The 13,619-nt window shown below is 33.3% G+C and overlaps 2 protein-coding genes across 2 annotated transcripts; one reads left to right on the top strand and one right to left on the bottom strand.

Annotated features, from left to right (window-relative positions):
- Positions 1-704: 704 nt before the first annotated feature.
- Positions 705-3,141, bottom strand: LOC118035735 (putative cyclin-A3-1). The gene is made up of 8 exons (XM_035041354.2): positions 2,562-3,141; positions 2,254-2,486; positions 2,072-2,147; positions 1,880-1,956; positions 1,722-1,755; positions 1,464-1,613; positions 1,254-1,388; positions 705-1,155 (listed from the first exon to the last, which is right to left on the bottom strand). Exons 1-8 carry the CDS (start codon positions 2,880-2,882, stop codon positions 1,090-1,092), a joined length of 1,092 nt encoding a protein of 363 aa, XP_034897245.1. The 5' UTR covers positions 2,883-3,141; the 3' UTR covers positions 705-1,089.
- A 6,568-nt stretch (positions 3,142-9,709) lies between these two features.
- LOC118035733 (cytochrome P450 81Q32) lies at positions 9,710-11,898 on the top strand. The gene is made up of 2 exons (XM_035041352.2): positions 9,710-10,697; positions 11,052-11,898. Exons 1-2 carry the CDS (start codon positions 9,813-9,815, stop codon positions 11,670-11,672), a joined length of 1,506 nt encoding a protein of 501 aa, XP_034897243.1. The 5' UTR covers positions 9,710-9,812; the 3' UTR covers positions 11,673-11,898.
- The last annotated feature ends 1,721 nt before the right edge of the window (positions 11,899-13,619 follow it).

The following is a 13,619-nucleotide window of genomic DNA, read 5'->3' as shown; positions in this document are numbered from 1 at the left end:
ACAAACATTAGAAAGACAGGGCATCAAAATTAAAATCTTCACATATCCATTGCTACCTCCTTGTTAGCCTCCTTTCAGATCAATAGACGGTTAAGATATTTTTCAGAACACTAAACTAACAGGACCATCAGTCAACCAGAATGATAAAACATTTAGCGATGGTTACGCCAGAGATACTGAAGAAGTTAATTCAAATGAAAGGTTGACCTTGGGTCTTGGCAGGAACAGCTGCATTATGGATATTGAGCAAGGTTCACAATCAAAATTCACTGCCAGCAAAGTTTTCTCGTCCAACGTCTGCAGGAGAAAGTTCTATAGCTCACGAGCACTTGGTGGGCGCCAGAATGCCCACAAGAGGGAGAGAGGAGCAATCGAAAGGTACCGGTGGGAGAGGCATATGGCAATGATCGAAATGAATCGCAAGACCTATCCCTAGCCATTTTTCCCTTCACCTGGTTTATATCGAAAAAACCAAAAATTGGAGTCTAAGATTTAGGCTTTGGTAATAATGGTTAAGCACTTCTCTGCTCTGCAGTAATCAGCATGCCATTAGGGCGTTGTTCATTCATTTTTGCACCATTAAAGCTTTGTTCTCTTAAAAACAATTTTAGTATAAATCTGACTTTCACGAGACAAAGGTGAGGCTTTCATATTTACCAATCTTGAAGCATATGGGATAGAAACCATTCCGATACTCCAGCATAAGAGAAAATGCACGTTCTCATAATGACCATTTAGAATCTAATATTAGAACCAAAAACAAATTTTAATATTTACAAGACCTCCGTAGGAGATTCAAATATCCTACCAGTGAGAAGAGTTAGCAATAGCACAGTTACCCAACTGCTGATGTTAAAAGTGCCATTCATACTCCAGGTAAAAGCCCCCAAGCATCAGAACCACAGTTCATTCCACATGGCCAACAATTCACTTCCAGTAGTCTTCCAAATATCAATCAAGATTTTATAGCAAATCCAAAATGGTATGGTTTGTGTTACGAATCCACACTTCTAGGGCTTCCTGAGTGGGTAGCAATTTCCATCACTTGTCATAACCCGAAACATATAATGAACAGGCCGACTGTTGCATTTAAACCTCTTCGAAATATAAAGCTGGCAACTCTGGCGGGGAAGGCATGTTTGCCACGCACTTGAACTGTCCCAGAAGAAAAATTCAATGTAAACAAAATGCCTTTTTACAGTTCGAGAATTCAACTCAAAATCCCGAGTAGTTTTGACAGAAATTAACCATACCTTATGCTGCTTGTATTTTTCTCTTACAGCTTGCAATCCACCTCCTCTTCTACTCAAATACAAGTCATGTATGATGAGAACACATTCCCTTAGATCCGCTGCCTTGTATCCAGTGTATTGTTGCAAGGTTGAACTCTGTATGAACAAAAATTAGAAACTGCAATCCAAAATTGACTGCCAATACAAATTAATAGCCCTGAAATTACATACCCAAGGATTTGTCTTGGGTCGCATCAGAAATCTTGTAAGAAATATAACAGAAGCAGCCACCAAAGAAGGTAAAAATTTCACACAATTGTAATCCAACAAGCTCAACTCAGCAAGGTAGAATCCGAGGAACTCAAGCTGCAAATTTGAAGTCTGCAGAAGGCACAAAGATTACACCAGTCAACAACAATAAGAAATACTTTACAGTACTGAGCATACAAACTAGTAACCTTCAATAAAGAAGAATGAGGTCACACTTACTTTGTAGTCCTCTAGAGCAACCCTAGTGAATCTCCTGCAAGACCAGCATGACGAACAATACCAAAAATCAGCCAATCAAACATTGAACCTTCCATAGTATGTAAATCACTAATTGCAGGTAGATAAAAGAGCTATATCAAAACAATCTTAAATCTTACCTTAGAAATGTCTTTATCGTAGGATTCCCCATTTCAAATTTCAAAGATTTAAGTATGTCAGCTTCCATTTTAACCACCTTTACAATCACACATAAACCGCCATTAATTAAAATGACAAACAGACAACCAGAGCATGAACACTGAAGATCTATACCCATAAAACAAACAAATAAAATAAGCATATTCAGTTACCTCTTCCTTGGTGTATGTATTATCTGTAATGTAGCAAAAATCTTCCACATGCGGAGGGTTGATTTCCTCGTACTTTCTACTTGCCAGAACAAAATGAAACCAAAAAAATACATTAATTAACTAAACAGAACTCAAACCAGACTTAAGAATATGAACAGAATTCAAGGGATCCCATGTCTTACGAGGCAATAAGCATAGAAGAAACACCAAGAAGCTGAAGCCTCTGCCTGCTGAGAACATTGAAAGACAAGAATCTGTCAACGTAAGAAACAGTAAGATACAAGGTGTCAGAGACAAGCTTGTATTCCTCGGCGACCTCCACCAACCAATCCACCAAAATCCCTCTCATATTGGGAGTCACATCTTTTTGAACCTTCTCAATGTAATCAGGCAGTGGCCTTCTTTTTGGATCCACCTGGAAAATAAACCCCAATTAACACAAACCCTAATTACATTTCCACTACTCAAACCACATAAAACCAATCATTACCTCCATTTTATGAAGATAATCATAAATATCAGATGCATATGGTGCACACATTTGGGGATCTTCAGGTTTCCCATCAACATCCTCTTTGAGAACACCCTCCTTCTTCGTTGAAGCCTCCTTCCTTGCCTTTGGCTTTGCTTTTGCTTTCAGCTTCTGGGGCTCGTTAGATGAAACGATGGCGTTTGATAAGTTAGGCAGCTCTCCCAGCACGACCCTCTTCTTATTCAAGGGTTGGTCCTCCGTGGAAGCCAGCGCAGCCGCCCTCTTTTTGGCAGCGCGAGTAACGCGGGTGCAGTTCTCTTGCTCTGCCATTGAAGTCATTTTACACTTCTTCGCTCACTGAGTCGAGAGTCTCCTTTTAGATTAGGAGTGAGCGAGCGAGCGAGTGAGAGAGAGAGAGGGAGGGAGAAGCGATGGCGAGGGCTTGTGATTGTGAGGGGGGAGAGGTTTTGTAATGGTGGAGGGAGGGAATGTAAGAGAAAGCGCCATGTATTTTGTTTTTGAAAAGAGGGGACTTGGCGCTTGTTACGTTTTTGTGTGTTTTTATTTTTGAGGTTTTGGAGATTTTACGTTTTTGCGGTTTTGGGGGGTTGGCTTTGAATTTTAAAAACCGAACCCAAGGAGGGGAGGGAGGCATACTGTAGGCGGGTCTCATTTTTCATGTCATGGGAGGGAGGCGGGTCTTCTTTTGGTTATATTTTTCAGAAATGTTTGGAGCCTTCTCTAGTATCCTCATCCTTCATTTCCTCGCAGCTGTTTGATATTTTTATTGCATTCCACTTTCCAAACTCTCATCCCCCTCGTTTATTTTTGTTTTTTTTTTTTTTTTTTAATATTTTCATATTATTTTGATATACTATGTTAAAAATATTTTTTAAAAAATAAAAAATATATATATATATTTTTAAATATTTTTTTAAAATAACTTAATCATAGTCTCTTACACCGCCGCAAATGCTCATTTACTTTAAGGCACCATAACAGTAACGCCTTCAAGTTTACCCACCTTAGGAAAAGTGTCCTCGTATATAAAATACAAACACCCCCAGAGACCACTCGGATCTCATCTATTTCATATAACTAGTAAGGGTTTATTTGTAACTACATTGCCAATGGTGTTCATGAAAAAATGAAATTAAAAATAATTTTTTAATATTTTAAATTATTTTAATGTGTTAATATAAAAAAATATAAAAAAATAAAAAATATGTTATTTTTGATATATATATATATATATATGATAATAACAATTTTTTTCATTGTATTGACCCGAGTTGACTCTTCTAATATATAACTCCGCTCTTGTATCGGATTGATCCCAAATCAAATTTTAAAAACATGATAATAATCATTTTTATTTTATATTGACTGAATCAACCTGTGCTAACCCTCCTGGCACGTGACCTGCACCTTAACCTGAGTTAGATTTTAAAATTATAATAATAATCATTTTTATTTTTATATTAAACGAGTCAACAATCAACCTCGATTATGACCCAAGTCTTACCCTAGATCGACCCCCAAGTTAGGTTTAAAATTATGATAATAATCATTTTTATTTTTATATTGACACGGGACAGGTCAATCTGTGACTTATATCTCGACCCATGACTCGGGCTTTGCCATGAATCGACCATCTAACTCAATTTTAAAATTATGGCAATAATCATTTTTATCCATAATGTCTTTGTTGGATGATTTTTGAATTAAAAGTTTTTGATAATTATATTTTAAAAATAAAAAATATTAGTTTTAGTGACATGTCCCTTTCATACTTCCAGTCTTAAAAAATATATAAATTTACTCTAAAATTATCACAGGATTTTTTTTTTTTTTAGTTTTTATCTCTATTTTTTAATTCAAACATGTTTTTATCTTTACTTTTTTTATATATCTTTTTTGTCACAAAATACTAACCAAAATCTATATTAAAAATATTGACATATTAACCATAATACCATATTTTTTTTTAAAAAAAAATCGCCTGGACTTGAGCTCAAGCAGGCACAGGGTAAACTTTCAAGCCCAAATTCTTATTTTTACATTATCATTTCAGATTTTTTTAATTTTTAAAATATTGTTCTCTGTTGAGTTTATATATATATATAGTAAAAAAATATCAATTTTTTATGTTTTTATGTTATTTTTCTTATATCATATTATTAAATCAATACAAAAAAAAACTATTTTAATGTTAAAAAAATATAAACTTATTTGTGTATTTTTTTTTATATACAATTCATAAAGAATTAGGATAGTAAATTTTGTCCCCGCGAGGCGGAAATCATGCAAGTTCAAAATACTGGTTTCAGTATACGGAATTGTATTCCTGAACGAATGAAAGGATTTGTTGTTATCTTATTCTATCTAACTGGATATATCTTTTAATTTATAATTATCCCTTTGGGACAGTAAAAACGAGATCATTACCAATTAATTAGTTGATCCTCCTCAATATTCTTTTCATAATAACAAAATCGAATTCAGAAGCCTTCAATTCGGTCTTTACAATGACTGCTGCGGAATGAAAACATGCATTTCTCTACTCCAAGCTCATAAAACATGAAACAAAACTCCCAAATATCTCTCATTTATCTTTCATATTTTCTATTATCAACTTCATTGAATTCATCAACAATATTGCTCAAAACTACGACATGTAAAGGACTAAAGATTATTTTTAATGAATAAAAACATATATTAGAAGATATCCTTTTCTGTTCGGTTCAGTTTTTATTTTTAAAAAATAACTACACTAAAAAAAATATCCAAACTAAACTAGAACCCGATCCAAACTAACCAGTTTGGGTTCGGTTTTTTTAGGTCCAAAACCAAAAAAAGCCTATAGCTTTTTTTTCTATGATTGAAATGTGCTTCAGTTCAGCATTAAATTTTCTCCCACAAAACCTCATTAACATCATAAAAGAAAAGGAAAGGAAGTTATGTTAGCTTCTCTGAAAAAACATGATTGCCAACATCAAATGTTGGATACATGGACAGAGAAGGAATGAATCCTAGCTTTGCTACAAAAGAGTGAAATTCAAGGGAAACAGTAGCAGCAGCAAATATAGTCTTCGTATTATCAGTAGTGAAATTTAAACACTCTGGTAAAATCCAATCTTTTCTCCATCTCCTCATCACTATCACCATCATCCCCACCTCCACCTCTACCTCCCCCACCATCACCACTAGAATCCACCATTACTTTAGTCTCTTCATCAGAATCCTTAACCCCGTAACAAATTAATCTCTAAAATTGAACTGAAAGTTTTAATCTTAGTGAGGTTTTAAGTTTCAAGTTGGAGCAGAGAGGAAATGGCTTGGTTTATTATTATTTTTATTATTTCTAACCGAATTGGTTCGGTCGGGTTGGCCGGTTCAAGCATATCAAAATCAGAAACCGAACCGAGCCGGGTATTTTTTAAAATATTTTAACCGGTTTAATCGGGTTTTTTACAGGTTTAGTTTAATTTTTCAGCTATTTTTTTTTTGTTTTCTTGGTTAAATTGATTTTTTAATTTTTCTCTGATCACGTGTAGAATATATAATTGAAGAAAAGGAGAATATACTTACACAAATATTGCATTGCATTGCATAAAACACCCAAGTCACTGAAGAGCTGAAGTAAAGAGATACGTGTGTAGCATGATAATAAAAGAAAATTGTCTGAATTAATGATAATAATAAAAATAAAAAGAGATATTTTAAGGGTAGACTCCCCTTCACACGTATAATTAATTGTAAGGGTAGGTTACGTATTTCAAGAATAGAGTTGGATCAAGGAAGAGACATTGACAGGGGATTTTGAAGATGACACTTGGAAGGTGGAAAGAGAGTGATAAATCAAGTGAGAAAATTAAGATGAAGAGTTAATGGTGTTCGTAAAATGATAAACAATTTGTTAGGCTAGAAAGAATTTAAAAATAAAGTACATTTTGCTTTTTCCGAAGACAATAAATGTTTAAAAAAATGAGGATATTTTGGTTATCAAAACACATAAAATTTTGAAAAGGCTATACCAATTATGCCTTTCCAAGAAAAAATAAAGAAAAATCCCAATCATAAACAAGGGAAAAGAAATAGTTAAACCCTTCTTCTTCTTAGTTTAAAATTGAATTTTTTCAATTAGTTTACAAAACGATCCCTGTTTTCTTCTAGAACAGAAGAATGATAGTTATACAAGGGAAAAAAGGACACGCGTTTTTTTAATATTACAAAAGGCTACTTTGAGATATTAAAGAGAGGGTTTTGAAGTTTTACGATAAGTATTGAAAAATATAATATAGTTTATCATTAATAACAACCTTTATATTTTATATTTAAAATTGACATTAAACTCATGGTGGTGACGACTACTTTTAAAATTTTATAGTTAGAAGGTTAGGAAAAAAAAAAACTTCCATGTAGCACCCCAAACATTCAGGGCAGGAAAAGAAAAACTAAATTTCCTAGGAAATCCTCTGTTGCATCTCTAGTCATTCTCTCGGTCCTTAATTGCACAGTGGATTCACGTGAAGAAATTGTTTTTTTTTTTTTTTCATTTTTTACCATGTTTTTTTTCACTTCGATCATTTTATGTTGATATGTTTCACAATTTATCTGTTTTAATTTTTTCAATCTGAAACATTAGATCTGTGTTTGATTGAATGAAAAATTGACAAAATTTTTTGTTTTCAGAGAAATTTAAACTAGAGGGATTAAAACTAACAACGATAAGAAAATAAAAGGTTATGAAGAAAGAAGAAACAAATCAAATTGATGAATCCAGGAAGAAGAAAAAAAAAAGGAAGAAAAAATATTGTTTGCCCTTGGAGAATAATTATACAAGCATCATCCAGAAATGATGAGCATGTAAGGACGATTCTAGTGACACCAAACAAGACAGTCCTTAAAAGCAGTATTAGACCATATATGCCGCTCAAAAGCAGCAATGCTTCTTACATGATGGCAAGTGCTTTGCACACGCAAACCTTTTCTATTCCTTTACCTTTTTCACTTTTGTCCCTAATTCGCTAATAAATCTTCAATTAAGCTTTAAAACTTATTTAACGCATTCAATTTTATCCCTAATTCGATAACAACTTTTCAATTAAGTTCTAAGTCATCTCACCCGAGCCAAGCCATCTTCTTTCAATCTAACCCCTTTTTCTCTATCAAATCTTCAATTTAATGCTGCTTCTCGTTCAATCCAATGCAACTAGGCTTTAAAAGGCCGATGCATGTTGGCTTGCCAACCCATGTATGCACGTATAGAATAAATTTTATTATTATATTTTTTAAATGGCAAGTGACCTTTATTTTCTTTTCTTTTTTAAAAAAAAGAAGTAGACGTGTCGCATGCTTTTGTAGATGATGCAGCATTTGATGCCTATAACCTGTGAAAAAATTGAGGGTTTTTTTTTAACTAAAAATCAAATTTCAACTAATTTCTATCTAAAAACACATGATAAACCTCTTTATAATATCCAAAAACAATTTATATAAAAAAATGATTCCAAAATAAAAAATCAAATTGGAAAAAACTTTTTTTCCCTCAACCCCGATTTACTTTTCAAGCAAAATGATGGTTAAAAAAAAATACCTAAATGGAATCTCTTTGTCCTACGAAACTCATTAACACTGAAGATTTTTTTTATTTTTTTTCTGGAATTTGACAAAATTAACAACTTTTATTTAATGATTTTTGACTACTTTCTCCCATCTCTATAAATTTAAGGGCAAAAATGTTAAGAAAAAAAATTTTCGACCGATATTAAAATTGTAAAAACTATAAGAACTATAGATGAAAAAAAAAAAGAAAATTGGTGGACTAAACCAAATTTTTTCTAACGAATTTTAGATTGGCCATGGTATTTCCTTTTGTTTTATACCTTTGGTTCTTTTTTTTTGTAGAATCTTGACTCTTTTTAATAAATTTTGACAAATTAATTATTGATTTAGGCATAAAAGGTCGTAATTGAAAAAAATAAATTTGAGGATGGAATTTTTCCTTACTACTGTAGAACTGAACGTTTTAGTACAATTTATCACTTTGGCTAGCGAATATTGTGAATTAGTAGCGGGTTGTTTCACTTTTTCATGTTAAAATACATGTCAAATGATTTGAAAACACTAAAAACGGGCGGAAATGATTTTAAAACACATGTCATAACCTTTCTAGCTGGCCTCAAGCTTAATGACAAATGGCCACAGAGAACGATGAACACGTCCAACAGCTGCCCGCTAGCCTTGCACTTACTTAATCACTCTTGACCTATTGGCTTATTACAAAAACAAAAAACAAAAATGTTATTCCTTTATGTGTTGGCTAATGCTTTAACCTAGCTACCTTCTAGAATTTGTCTTCAAATATTTGTTGATCTTGAAGTTAGGAATGTCATTGTTTTTTTTTATTTTTTTTACATCTCAACTTAATTTTGATGTACCTCAAGTACATGTATGTCATGGAATTTTCTTTTTTGGTTTTTTTCGAGGGAAAAATAAAAATACATAGCTCACGAACGCTGATATCTGAAAACTTAAGAAGACTTTCTTTTTAGCATATCACAACTACATTAAATAGTTATTACAAGTCACATTTAAAATATAAAAACTCAATATAATTAAAAAATTTTATTTTTAAATAACATTATGGTAACCTATTCGTCATGGACAGTCGTTTCAAACGATAAAACGGTTTGGAAACAAAAAAATAAAAATAAAAATTAACCACTAAACTTAAATTTTGATTTTAGAAACCGTTAGTTGATCCATTGAAAAAGCTTTCTAGCTCTGCCGTGACGTTATGGAATGAGAAGGAGCAACAACATGGATGTTGACAGAAAAAGAGTTTCTCAACTTCTTTAAAGTATTTTTTATTTAAAAATATATTAAAATAATATTTTTTATTTTTTAAAATTTATAGTTCACATTAATACATTAAAAAAAATATAAATAAAATTAATTTTAAAAAATTAAAGATTCTTAAAAACAATCTTAAAAAAACAAAGATACGGATGTATAGTAAATTTCAAATCATGTTGAAAGGAACTACCTTCCATCGCTGTGCCACATACCTCGTATTGTTGATTATTAATGAATGGAAGAAACTGTCTTTCGGAACCTATCTTTATCATTAAGGAAATATCCCCTTAATTCCGTGTCTAGGCAAGCTAAAATGTGTTATATATCTGCTTGTTTGCAGCCCTAACCAGCACAACAATCTCCGTTCTTGACAGAGCTAGTCTGTTCTTGTATAAACAGTAAACCACCATGTTCTTGCACTTTCTGCTCCTCTATTTAGTTCTCTATGTACTCACCAAACACTTCCGCAACAAGATCCAAAACCTCCCACCAAGCCCATTCCCTGCTCTCCCCATAATAGGCCATCTCCATCTCATCAAGAAACCCCTCCACCGATCCCTATCCGAGATATCCAACAGGCACGGCCCTGTAGTGCTCCTACAGCTTGGCTCCCGTCGTGTTCTTGTAGTTTCCTCCCCATCAGCTGCAGAAGAATGTTTTACCAAGAATGATATTGTCTTTGCCAATCGTCCACACCTACTTGCAGGAAAACACTTGGGCCGCAACTACACGACCCTTCCATGGGCACCACATGGTGACCTTTGGCGCAATCTTCGTAAAATCTCCTCCCTTGAAATCTTTTCCTCTAACCGTCTCCAGTTGCTTTCTAGCATACGCACGGACGAGGTCAAGTTGTTGATTTGCCGTCTCTTCAAAAACAATGATGAGATCATAGATATGAAATCGTCATTTTTCGAGCTCATGCTAAATGTGATGATGAGGATGATAGCTGGAAAGAGATATTACGGTGAAAACGAGGCTGAAGTGGAGGAGGGGAGGAGATTTCGAGAGATCGTGACAGAGACTTTCCAGGTCAGTGGCGCATCAGCTGTGGGAGACTTCTTACATGTGTTAGCTATGATAGGAGGAACGGAGAAGAGGTTGATGAAGTTGCAGGAAAAGAGAGATGGGTTTCTGCAAGACTTGGTCGATGAGCATAGGAGAAGAATGGGGAATAACAAGAGCTGTTTTTCTAATGAGAGAAATTACAAGACCATGATTGAGGTTTTGTTGACACTGCAAGAATCAGAACCTGAGTACTATAAGGATGAAACTATCAAGGACCTTATGGCGGTAAGATCTCTGTCTTCTAACAGTGAGAACTGGGTGGCGTTAATTAAATTTCACTTTTCAGAGACAATCTACCAAAAAAAAAAAAAAAGAAGAAGAAGAAGAAGTAGAAGGTGGGCTTGTCTTATAGAATGAAAAATGACGGGAAAATTTTCTCGTTAATTTTAGCACTTTCAAGTTATTTCCTCATTAGATCTGAAAGTGAGAGTCCTAGAATTAATGATTTTCTTTTTCTATTTATTTTAATTTTAATTTTTATATATCGATCAAAGTGCGAGGCGAACACAATTTAGCAGCCACTGTTCACGAGGAGTCCGAATTCATGCACTAATTCTTTAATTCACGTGTATGCTGCAGGTTCTACTGTCTGCCGGGACAGATACTACAGCTGGGACAATGGAGTGGGCAATGTCACTTCTGCTGAACAATCCTCTGATTTTAAAGAAAGCACAAAATGAAATTGATGAGGTTGTTGGGCAAGATCGTCTCATTGATGAATCTGATGTGGCTAAGCTTCCTTATCTACACTGCGTCATAAAGGAAACTATGCGAATGCATCCAATAGGCCCATTGCTAGTGCCTCACGAGTCATCAGAGGAGTGTGTGGTAGGAGGGTTCCAGATACCACGCGGCACCATGTTGTTGGTTAACATATGGGCAATTCAGAATGATCCTAAAATCTGGGACGACGCAGCAAAATTTAAGCCAGAAAGGTTCGAAGGTTCCGAGGGAGTTAGAGATGGGTTCAAATTGATGCCTTTCGGGTCGGGAAGGAGGAGTTGTCCTGGGGAAGGTTTGGCCATGCGCATGGTTGGCTTGACTCTGGGTTCATTACTTCAGTGTTTCGAATGGGACAGGGTTAGCCAGGAAATGGTGGACATGACAGAGGGGACCGGACTCAGTATGCCCAAGGCTCAGCCTTTACTGGCCAGGTGCACTTCCCGTCCATCGATGGCGAACCTTCTTCCTCAAATTTGAAGGAGGCTGTTGCCTGTTGAAGCACCCAACCCGCTATGATCTGCTGCTGAACAGAATATGTTAATTTGCCAAGTTTATTGGTTGTAAAAGGTCACGGTCTCTGGCTAGTTTGATGATCAAATATCATTTACTTTTCCAGCTTCGAATGTAAGTGGCCCACCTAGCCTAATATTTAATACATCAGCATTCATTATCCTGGAAGGCAAGGACCATTGCTTCACTGCGATATCAGTACCTGCGATGATTTCAAACTTTTTATCTCACTCGTGAGTTTACTTTCTTTAATTGTTAATATTTTTTTACGTTTTAAAAAGTTTTGAAATACTCTAATGCTAACACGGTAAAAACAAGTATAATTTTAGATTTAATTGGTCAATTAGGATGAAAGTTTTTATCAGATTATTTTGACTATCTCGAGCAACTAGCTTGCCATTTGTTTTCCTTTATATGCATAAATTAAGTTTGAAAATTACTATTTCAAAATCTTTTTTATTTTCCTTTTTGTTTTTGAATTCTTTTTATTTATATTAGAACTGTGATAAACCCATAAAACCTAAATCTAAACAAAATAGGAAATTAAATTCTAATAAATAACATATTGAAGCCTAAAAAATAATAATAAAAACCAATCAATTAAAAAAATAACCCAAAAAACTATATTTTTAAAAAAATATCATGGAGTATCATGCCATGTTAATATTTGAGAATTTAATTTAATTCAAAACTAAAATTTATTTTTTAAAAAAGATAAATTTAAAAAAGAATGGAAAATAAAAATACTTAAGATAATTTATGTTATTTTCAAAATTAGTAAAAAAAAATATATAAATAAAATATTAAAAGATAAAATTTAAAAAAAAATACATGAGCTCAAATAAAAAATAAAAAGAACTCAAGCAAATCCTTAGGGGTAGGGTTTACTGATTTTGTTTTTAATTTGTTTGTCTTTTTTTTTTTTTGTTTATCCGAGGCCAAGAAATGGTTGTTTAGACATTATTTCAAATATAATAGCAGATTTATAAATAAATACATATATATTTTTTCTAGCACCAATTACTAAGGATATAAAGTGTTATTTATCTTTAAATTTCATATTGCAAAGTGTAATATTTGAAAACTTTGTTGTAAAGTAAAAAAATAATCAAATTATAGAATGCTTAGAGTAATTTACTTAAAAATCAATTTTAAAATTATTTCAAATAAAATAAATATTAATAAAAAGATAAAAACTGACAGATTAAAAAACTGAAATTAATGAAATTAAAATTAAAATTTAATATTTAAAATAATTCAAATAAAAAAAATATCGATTGAAGAACAAGAACTAAATCTGAAAAAAATTAAAAGGTTCTGAATATGTGAAAGGTCAAGCGCGGGCACGAAAACGAAGAGAAAGATAACAAAAATCAATTCAAAACCAGAGGAAATTACACTACACTAGATATATCTCCAGGGAGGCAGGCCTTACTGTGACGAATAATAATTTCACTTTTGTTAGATGCCCACTTTATTGCAATTATTCCTATTAGACTGTGGTGATTTGAACTCTCGAAGAGATGCTGTTTTCTTATCTAGCTGAGAGTAAAAGATGATGTGACATTTGTACCATACATGTTCTTTATTACTGGTCTTTTTTGAGCCACGACAATCTTCTTCCTATTTTCTTTTCGGTTCTGTTGCTGATTCCTCATTCAGAACATATGCAGAGCAAAAAAGCCAGGCCGATATGAATTGATGGCTACTCAATTTATTTGGTCCTATGGCCATTTTCTGCTTGATATTCACGGCCGTGTTTCAAAATTTAGAGATTAATCCAACAAAGGTCGAGCTAGCATGATTGCTTCTTTAAAAGATTTAGAGCCCGTTTGGGGCTAAGTTTCAACCTGTTTTTTTTGATAAATTTTGAATTTTTTTTTGTTAAAATTGAATGCAATTTGTATTTTTTGG

The sequence above is a fragment of the Populus alba genome, chromosome 2 (assembly GCF_005239225.2).
Source record: "Populus alba chromosome 2, ASM523922v2, whole genome shotgun sequence".
NCBI classification, from domain to species: Eukaryota; Viridiplantae; Streptophyta; class Magnoliopsida; order Malpighiales; family Salicaceae; genus Populus; species Populus alba.
The sequence above is the reverse complement of the archived record's forward strand: the minus strand, read 5'-3'. Positions and strand labels throughout refer to the sequence as shown.